Source organism: Triticum urartu, unplaced genomic scaffold (genome assembly GCF_003073215.2).
Source record: "Triticum urartu cultivar G1812 unplaced genomic scaffold, Tu2.1 TuUngrouped_contig_4636, whole genome shotgun sequence".
Lineage (NCBI taxonomy): Eukaryota > Viridiplantae > Streptophyta > Magnoliopsida > Poales > Poaceae > Triticum > Triticum urartu.
In genome coordinates, this window is record NW_024115240.1 from 3,871 (window position 1) to 14,616 (window position 10,746).

A 10,746-nucleotide genomic window follows, 5' to 3' on the forward strand; every position below is an offset into this window, starting at 1 on the left:
TGATGAAACATATCCACAAATTTTTAAACCATGCAAACTTGCCCTGGGTGAATCTTATTTGGGAATCCTACTATCCCAATGGTATTCTCACCCCCAAACCAGTAGGCTCCTTTTGGTGAAAAGGGATTATCAAGTTGCTGCCTCTCTTCAAGCACTGGGCTAAAGGAGCAGTTGGCAGAGGCAATTCTATATGCTTCTGGCAGGATAATTGGGGCCATAATATTCTTCAACATAAATACCCAGAGCTTCATTCTTTTTCACACAGAACAGACCTAACAGTGCATGAATTCCTACAGCTGGATAATCCAATGGAACATTTTCACACTCCTCTCTCCATTCAAGCACTACAACAGTTCCAAGAGCTTCAGTATATTCTTCAAAATACTCAACTCTCTGATAGTCATGATAGCTGGAGTTACTCCTGGGGATCTGCCTTTTCCTCCATCAAATTCTACAAGTGCTTGACTGAGACTGACCACAACCCTCCCGCAATCTTCAGGAAGATCTGGAAAAATGCAGCTATCCTACGTTACAAAATTTTCTTCTGGCTCATCTTGCATGACCGAGTTAACTCCAGGGGTCTCTTAAAGAGGAAATCCTTTCATCTGCCCTCTTATGATTGTGAGACATGCCATCTCAGTACTGAAGAAACAACCCTGCATCTGTTTTGGGACTGTGATTTTGCTCATGACTGCTGGATCTCTGTTCTCGGGCAGAGAAAAAGAGGCATCTCATTTTTTGATGAAATAGTCTTGCTCTCTGAAGCCTTTCCTTCAAACATTGCCATGGAAATATTGATCATGGGCTGTTGGCGCATCTGGATGCAGCGCAATGGAAAAAATTCAACGCTCAGGCCCCTTCCATTCAGGCATGGAGAAGGGCTCTTAAGGCAGACCTTTTGCTTCTGCAACGTCGTATCAAGGACAAGTTTAAACCGGGGTTGGCTGAGTGTCGTGTTTATTTGTACTTACTTTACTTTATTAATATAATTATACCGTAGAACGATTGTTCTACACTTTTGGTTCAAAAAAAGTTTAGTTTAAACAACTCCAGATGGCCAACACAGAGGTCCACAAACAACTGCATGAGATCCTCCTTGATTATATCCTAGAAGTTCATAGAGAACTTCAGCCGGGCAACCATCACGACTTATGCTTAATCTTGATTTCAGGAAAGCATTAGACAGGTGGATTGGGTGTTTCTGCTTTCGGCAGGCTATGGCGGGCGTGAATCTACGGCATTCTAGCTTCGGCTTCAACAACAATGATCGCCAATGGCATACCTGGCAAGGTCATCGACAACAGACGAGGTTTGCGTGAGGAGATCCCCTCTCTGGAGAGACAAAACAATTGTTTTGCCCATCTCCACAGATGCTCTGCCCAGTAGAACAGAGCCAAGCTACAGGAATCAATTGACGTAAGATTTTTTTTAAATGGAGGAGGACCCCCGGCTTCTGCATCTGAACGATACATGCAACCACTTTATTAATTGACGTAAGAAACAGAGAAACTAAATTTTATCCATGTCGATAGATTATAGATTTCAGCTGTTGCTCATAGCTCCACACAAAATAGTGAAAAGAATCCCCAACGCAAAAGCGTGATGCGCAATCATGGACGCCACTATAGCTTGGTGCATATGCGATTCGATTTGATTAGCAACTGGTTGCATCTTTGAACTTGCATTAGGAAAAGTAAACGAAAGCTAAGACGACCCCATGAAGAATCTGGTCGTGCAATAAACATTACCCCTTACTAGATAAAAAGAAGCGCCAAGTTGTAAATAAACGAAGCTGTTGGTCTGAATCATTGCGCACTTTGATTCAAGTCCTTTCGGCCGGATTTAAAAAAAAATACTTTAAGTATGCTTGAATACCTGCACTTCAGCTAATCCAGAGATTTTTTTTCTAAAATATGTTGATACATATACTTCCAAACTCCCTTTTCGAAAACGTACTTCCATACTAGCACTACCTAAAATGCATCTGCTCGTGTCTAAATTCAGAAGAGCGGAGTGGCACAAGAATTTGAAGCTAGGCGGCTTGGAGTCATGATCACCACTCCAGCAAGTGGTGCTCCTGCTGACCGTTCTGCTCAGTTTGTTGCTGCATGATCTAACCAGAAGGCAGGACCCGCCAGTAGCCCTAGAATGACAATAATCATTTAGGCAGCTGATACTGATCAATCATACTCCCTTCGTTCAAAAATACTTGTTATTAAAATGAACAAAAGGGGATGTATTTAAAAGTATTTTAGTTCTAGATACATCCTTTTCTATCCATTTTAATGACAAGTATTTTCGGACGGAGGGAATAGTAGTTATTAAACCCCACTACACGATGCACGTAGCTGGATTTCGATTGCAACAGCTTTCGTCTTGTCTTGGTGGCTTTTTTGGCACACATCATTAACTCATTTCTGCAACGAAAACAACGTTCTTGTACCATCTGCCGATACATGCTTCCGTGTAGCTCGAATGCAGGCGCGCAACCACCTCTCTACGGCTTCTAATGGATTTCCGGTGAAAGCCACACTCGAGCGAAGCGCTGGGTCCGTACACTCTCAGTGTCTTGGGAAATTCATATCTAAATTCTAAAAAGTAGCCTACACACGGAGAAGTTTTGACAACCCAAAACCCTCAATTTCGAATGTGTTCGCCTGACGGTGCCTTGTTAACTTGATCTTTTTGGCCATTTTTCGAATCTATGCGCTGCATTTGCCGTGCTCATACAAGATCACTAAATTGTACTGTATGTGTGAAGGATAGCACCTTCACCGGTACTCCATCCATATCAAAATATAAGACTTTTTTTAACACTAAAACGTCTTATACTTTGATAGGGGGGAGTAAAACTCTAGTTTCATCGCTGACTCCCGGGGGTCGCACGGACTCAAGTACCCCGGATAAACAACCAAATAAACAAGAACAAGATGGCATCACATCATCACGAAAGAGAGCGATGGATGAATGAGGTTGATGACCCAGCAACAACATGAGCAAGAGAAGAGGGAGGCAGCGACAGCAACGGCGAGAACGACGACGACAGTGGTACGAGCACCGCACGGCCGGCCACACCAATAACAACTGGACGCGCCAAGAGCTGCACGTCGTCGCCGGCCGCTGGTACCGGGCCTGCCGGTACCACACGCACTACGCACATGCCCGCAGCCAATCCGCTGAGCACGTGCACTCCTCCCGTTCCGGCACCTCGTCGCCATCGGATTGGCAAGCGCACGCACCATGTGGACGTACGGTACGAAGAGTACTGCTCTTTGCTACCGGCGAGATTCTACGGACGAGTCAAGGAGAGCCGAAAGCGAGATCCTCTGGGAAATGCATGTCTCCGACCACTCACTCGGCCGCCCGTGCAACGTGTCGCGGCCATCATGGTTGCAATCGTGGTTCGGTATTTTCTCTGCGTGCTTCTGTTGGTTTTGTATAGGATTGTTAGGATTCATTTGCACCAGATTTTATAGCAAAATTTTCATCCCTCCAACATTATGCGCGAACATCCTATGTTTTTGTACAATCATATAGATGACATGACACGCTATTCTCATGTTCTTCTATTCATGCATTTGAGAGATTCTACAAATCAAAGAGGCCCTCTGATAGTGGAGAAACAAACGATCCTCCCGGTGTCCATATCATGCGATGCACAATTGCACAGGCCAAACCATATGTGGGAGCGTGTAGCTCATGACACGAGATGGAGAACATCTTTGGTTCTCCACGATGAGGAAAACGTGTGCATCTCGGGGGTGCACTATACGATGAGCAGTTCACAGCACCCGGAGACGCAAATTACGACCCCAACTCTCCCGGCCGCGGGCCACGGTAACGCATGCCAACAACAACCCTTTCAGATCGGGCCGAGATAAAATACACGGTAAGAACGAGCTTTCGCATGGATTCCTTGGGGACGGCGCGGCATCAGGCAATGATGCGATGCGATGCGACCCAACCCAAAACCCCACGCCACCAGAATGATTCACCTCACGCTCCAATCGCTTGCTTGACTAGTCTCATGATCAAAAGCGGCCTTCCCCCTACGTGTGCGCCCCTCCCGTTCCATTGTTTTCCTAGGTTGTTAGCTCTGCATCTGTCATTTGATGGGCGAGCACAGCCACGCACTAATTGTGTGACTTCTGTAGGGTCACAGGATTAGTCGTCCCCATTCATTTGTCGGTCGGACGACCTTGAGGAAATATCAGTCCCCATTCACTTGTCAGCAATCTCAGCCTGATCTAGCTACAACTGAACTTCATATTAGCCTAGGTAAATATGTGGGACCCTGTACTTAGCATTTAGCAAGCAGGTATGGGGGTATAGAACAAGGCAACGGCCAAAGAGAACGGAGCTTGCGTGCGTGTTGGCTGGGTTTTCCGTTGATTATAGCCAAATCCATGAGCCAAACACATGTATAGAAAAATCATATGCTTTGAACCTTGTGTGTTAGTTTTTGCATCTGGTATTATGCTTTACTAGATAGCAAATCCCCCCTTTTCAGATCTTTCAGTATTGAGTTCCTTTCCAATTCATATCTCCGGAAAGTAGCCAAGATGCGATATTCATACGAAAGAACTGAAAACTAGAAACAAGCCACTGACTTCTTGCCTGAATTTGAAGCCGACTGATGAGGAGAACGTTCAGATATGGGGGTGGCTCTGCATAAGACCACTTTGCTGAGGAAGCATCACAGCAATTGCTGGTAGCGCGGGCCTTCAAATTCAATATGCATCAGCCACTTGACAGCAAAAGAACACAGCAACACTCCATTCTTGCTGTGGCCCATCTATGCATTGCACGCCGATCATCATTATCGTTTGCCAAGAACTTCCAGGCCAAAGCGATGGCGAGTGCCATCTTCATTATCACCCCAACAATCCTTTGAATATTAGCTAAGCCCTAACAAACAGAGCAAGCTAGTGAGCTACCAATAAAGAAAGGAATCAAGCGATTATGAAATGTCAGCTGCCGATTCGACAACGACCGTGACAGTATATTGTTCGAAACATGGCATTGGCAGTGTTAGTGGAAGCACACAGGAGGAAGGCCACAAGCAAAAAAACAAAACAGGCCGGTCGTGCACGCGCAGATGGACGGGCATCAGCATCGCCTTGGGATTGACAAGGCAGGCAGGAGCAAAAGGAATCAATGGCGGGGCGAGTGCTCTGCTAAAGGACAGCCGCTGGAGCAACATTTCTTCATTTCCGGGGAGTGTGGTAGGGCGGCAGTAACCATCAGCAGGCCAAAGGGAGGGGGGGATCTCAATAGCGACCTTGCACAGAGCCGTGCTCCTGTTGCATGCAGCTGACGGGGACACTGGCGGGATGCAGCAGTTCAGAGCTTTACGGGGCGTGGGTGGGGTGCATGGGGCATGATGAACAGGGCCGAGATGGGCTCGGAGGCTGACGGATCGAGGCCAGGAGGAGAGGATCCCTGTATGGGGCAACAGAAAGCCAAGTACAGGCGCGTTCTCGGCCCTTGGAATGAGTGCCCACAAATAATCCTTCTGTGCAGTGCAGTGCAGTCAGTCCTGCATATCATTATGCATTTCCCTGTTACCACGGAGACGCGCCTAAACGGTAAAGATAAAGATGTCTGACAGGGCTTTGTGCGCTTGCCGGCTGTGAAAAGTTATGTCGAATGTCCCCCCTCCCCCTCAAGAAAAAGCTGTGCTGAATGACAACGGTGAACGTGTGAGGTAACCCTGTTGTTCAACAGAAGAATTTGCTCACCAAATGATGGATGGAGGAGCAACAGGAGGTTTGGCCCCCTTGGCCATGGGAATTATTGCCTGCAGATTAATCTGCTGGAAGATCCTGCACCTGCTTGTAGTACGCCTGTTTCTCCTGGCCGACCACCACATATTACCACAGCATCTCCTCCTCTGCGCCGTGAATAGCACGCGCATGATACAGGGAGGCCCTGCAAGAGGAGTGGCAAAGGTAAAAAATATGAAATGAGGAACCATTTACTCAGCATAACCACGATATCCGTAGACGCAAGTGGAGTTTGAATAGTATCAGAAAAAAGGGGATGATACTGCTTAGTGCAGGCTTCTGCAAACAATGGAACAGTGACAGTGGTGGTAAAAGGGCCTACAGCTTTATACTTGGCAGATCCAGTCCGTGCAGTGAAGCATTTCTAAGGTAAACTATAACATAGATATGCACATTAATATGGATAAAAAGAAAATTACCAGACAGCATTGCAGAGCCTATTAAAACCAACAACTTGGGTGGCAATTGGACCCTCTTTATTTATGGCCCCTACTATTGCACTATTTCCATGTAACCGGGTCCCTGCAAGGTGCATCGTATAGTAAGGTCACGTTTGCTAGTGTTGATCATTTAGTGTCTCCATCTGTTCATGGCATAGTTTAGGAGACCAGATTACGGCAGCTCTAGCACGCAGGACACCGTCCAACAATGTTGAAAGGTCCACCGGATTGCATGTCCATCGTGCTTGTGCCGGATTGCATTTATCACGGGACTGGGGAGAAAAATATCAGGATACAGACCCACTCATTATAAGCACTACTATGAACAGACAACAATAATGGGATAAAGTTAAAACCTAGATAAAGAAGCATTGCTGTAAAAGAGAGCAACTGTTCACAAGTATATGACTTAAAAAAGGCACAAACAATGTACCAGAATTAGCACTGCCGTTTCGACAAATTGGCTGTTCTTGCTCGGTTGTGCATGGATATGTGGAGGGTCAAGATCACTTTGAACGCTATGGTGATGAAGTTAAAAAACCCACTCAGCGCCTGTGTTTTAAGGGGGGCTTCGCAACTTATCTTGTTCATCCTGAACAGATAAGAATAATGGAAACTCATTAACCGAATTCCAACATAGAAAAGGATCAAAAGTGTTATATTTAGGATTTAGCATGTCCTATTGATGGATCTATCATGCTTTTTAACTGGTAGGTTTTTGGGCTAACAACATGGTAAACTAGTTCAAGAAAGTTCAACTGAACAATGTACAACAAGAAAAATATCGGCTAAAATATGGATGTCTAACTCCTTTCTATGAAGCTACTCTATCCTCTAAAGCCCTGACTGGTAGCATATGTATACACAGAACCCAGCACATGCAGTTGAGAAGGGACTGTTAGTTCACAACAAGCATCTACATTTCCGCCCTGCAGCTCCAAGAGTCTCATAGACTATGAACTCTAGCAGGATGTAGTTCAAGATATGGTAGGGTTAGCAGAGGCCTTTTATGTGGTAGCTAGATAAAACCTATGCATTCAACACAGCCAACTGAAAATGCATTCTTTCTTGATAAATTTGCAGATTCAAGTTGATCAAACTACAGGTGTATTTAAGCAGATGTTGTGCTCACTTACAAGCTAGCATATAATTTCCCCACAAAACCTTCCTCAACAACAACAAACATATATATACATAAAAAAGGAGCAATATAAGCTTAGGAGGCAAAGACAAACAACGAGGAAGGTCTAATTACAACAAGGCAAGAAAATGGAACTTAATGCCTAGAGAAACTGTGCACATAATGCCCTTCTGAATTGATAGTGTTACTAAGGTTTGGTGTGCTGGGAACGCCCTGCTTGCCAAGCCAAGCCAGCAGTTATAATCATGCATACCCCACATGAAAGTTGACTAAAAAATGAACCAAGCTACCTTGTGCAACTTTTCGCAGTTTAACTGCAAGTTTTCCAAAATAACCTTACAGAAATAACACAAGAAAAATATTAGAAGCTTGTATTCATGGCTCAACAGGCCATTGAATTTTGTATGTTCCGGCAGAGAAAAAACATGAATCTCCTCTGACTATATCACTCCAAAAGCACTTTCAGTATAGATCAGACAGAACCAAAAGCATAACCACGGCATTTCACACATTGTACAATTTAAAGACCACCCACCTAAATAGTTGCCAAAACTGGCAATGTAAAAGAATTATACCCCCAATCATCAGTTACCAAGTTTGGGGAGCTCTCCTAGAGGAAATTGCTAGCGAGACAAGGTTTCACTCTGCACACGAATCCCCCCACATTCTAACTTATAATGAAAACTGGTGGGGATTCTTCTCCCTCAGTCTCATCTAATTGCCAAGTTGAAAAAGTAAAATATCTTCCTTTTTTGTGGTCAAAAAAAAGAAAATAATTAGAGCATTAATTATATGTTGAACTAATGCTTCAAGACAGTAACATCAGAGTGGGCAATGAGAGTAAACTCAAAAAAACATGAGAACCTTTTCAACCGCGAAGAGCTTCTGCCTTAGCATGATTGCATCAATGAGACAAATGAACTTCTAGCCATCAACAGGTAAAAGAAAGGTGGGCAAATCTTAAGTGAAACCACTCTCTCAATGCAACCTCTGTGGAAACCATGTGTAGAAGTTATAAAAGATTCTAATAAAAATACCATATGTATGGCAGTTATATTCTATAAACCTGTAAAAATTTAAGATAAAACACCAATTTTGGAAATACGGTATTAAGAAAAAAAATGATATGAAGAGTGATAGTGAAAATCACTTCTTGTCTTTTCTGTATCTTTCGAATTAATCTTAAAATAACAGATTTAGACACCGTCACCACATCTATATATGGTTAATTGGTTATTATTGAGATTTTTTAGAACTTCACACGTGACTCCCACAGAGTTTCCACGGAAAGGGTGGTTTCAACCTGATACTTACCCACAAAAGGTGGCACAAATGAAATAAATAATACAGCTTAAGTACTCTCAATAGGTACTCATGCTAGCTCATATGCACACAAAAAACAGTACTCCCTCCGGAACTAAAACCACGACAAGAATTATGGAACAGAGGGAGTAGGAACATAAAGAAGTCCTTCTGAGAACAAGAAATGAATTTCTGACACTGTTGTTTGGGTAATTTTTGGCTTTATATAAAAAGCGGCAAGCACACAAAGCAGTCATGGTGTTACAATGCAGTCATCACAGTTATTAAAGTGTAACTGAATTGTCCAAGACTCTTACATAGTTTTGCAGCCTTACAAACCATGATCTTGAGAACTTTATTCTTCTGGTCATGGAAAACAGGAACAGTACATGCATACGCATATTTGTGATATGAAGGGTAAAAGGAAGGCCAAAAGTAGTCTTAGAGACCCAACAAGGTAAAATTATTCACTGCTCAGTTATACATTATGCTACGAACTAACTATACAATTTGCTGCCAAATCAAACTACGCACATGTGTTTATGGAGGAGCGCAAATTCAATAGTTCAGTGCATGCCACATAACAGAAGACATGAAACAAGAGCAGATGTTCTTATAAAAAATTGTGAAATGAATAAATGAGACTACTGCAGTACAATCTCTTTCTATAGGTTGAGTAAGCAGTTGAACCAAAGTCTATACCCTGGGACTGGGGTAAGATATAACTGAATGTACTGTAAGGTAATTTCTACAAAATTCTCTGAGAGTTGCATGGACCTATAAATAAGAATTATATAAAGAACTAAGGCTTACTTTTAAAAACAACAAAAAACATGTGGGATCAAAAGACCCCAAATGTTTCACTTGCATCTACCATTGGATGGACATCATCATCATTATCAACTCAAGCAGAAAACATGGGACTTAAAAGAAGTGGCATCATACATTTAGCATCACAGAAGATGAAAAGGTTAGATGTGATTTGCATTGGCAAATGACATCCTTAAGGAAAAGGATTCTCTGCTTGCAGTATTAGCAGTAGCGAATAGCTGCACGTCGCAGAATTTGAATTTAAATAGTGTACAAATACAACTACAACCGGAAGATAATACCATCAGTGGATTTTCCTCCTCCAGAACCACAGCCCTCACATAAACCGGTGATCATTCACTCGGCAAAAGAACTGTTCCAGGGAAAGAACTGGAGCCATTGTTTGGAGCTGGCTTCAAACTGAGAATGGAAGCAATGACATTGTATATCTCCACATTCAGAAAGGAGGGCACAATTTTACCCTCTTCGAAACGAGGCCCGTGTGCGATGAATATGGTCCTCATTGAGAAGAAGGCATTGTCATACCCATGCGCCCCTCCACACTCATTTTTCTTTGATACTTTCATCTCCACCTTATAACCTTCAGCTACCAGCCCAATAATTGGTGGTATCCTATAGCTTTCCGAGTAATGCAGGCGAGAAGGCAAATCCTCCTTCAAGTACATCTTCAGATACTGCCCATTCTTCACCTTCCCAGAGCTCAGCCCTTCATTCATCTTGGCCACGACCTCTGCCGGGGATACACCATCTGGCGGCCTGATTGCCAGCAATGGTGTCCTCGACAGAACCCAATCAGCCTTCACCTCAATCCATGGAGCCAATTCCTCGAGAAACAGTAGCTTCTGGTCGCAGGTCCCAACCATCCCATGATCCCCAACCAATATAATGTTCACATCCTCGAACACCCCCCTAGCTTCCAAACCAGCAATGAGCCTCCCGATCATCTCGTCAATATGCGTCACAGCATCAGTGATGGCTGGGTCATCAGGACCGACCTGGTGGCCCTGGTGATCTGGATCCTCAAAGTACAGTGTCAGAAACTGCGGCATTTCATCAGCCGGGAGATCAAAGTAACCAAGGACGGCGTCAACCCTGTCCTCAAATGGCACAGAGCCATTATAGTGGCGGCAATACTTGTCGGGGCAGTCCCAGGAGCCCTTCTTCACCTCCGAGCCCGGCCAGAAGAAGGTGGAGGCCCGGACCCCCTGGTCGGCGGCGGTGACCCAGAGGGGCTCCCCGAGCCACC

The 10,746-nt window shown here is 44.2% G+C and overlaps 1 protein-coding gene across 1 annotated transcript; it reads right to left on the reverse strand.

Moving 5' to 3' along the window:
• Positions 1-9,565: 9,565 nt before the first annotated feature.
• LOC125528103 (venom phosphodiesterase 2-like) lies at positions 9,566-10,746 on the reverse strand (the record flags this gene model as incomplete). Its single annotated transcript, XM_048692613.1, is given in 1 exon segment — positions 9,566-10,746. A coding segment is annotated over 1 exon segment (914 nt), but the record flags the coding sequence as incomplete, so codon positions are not given.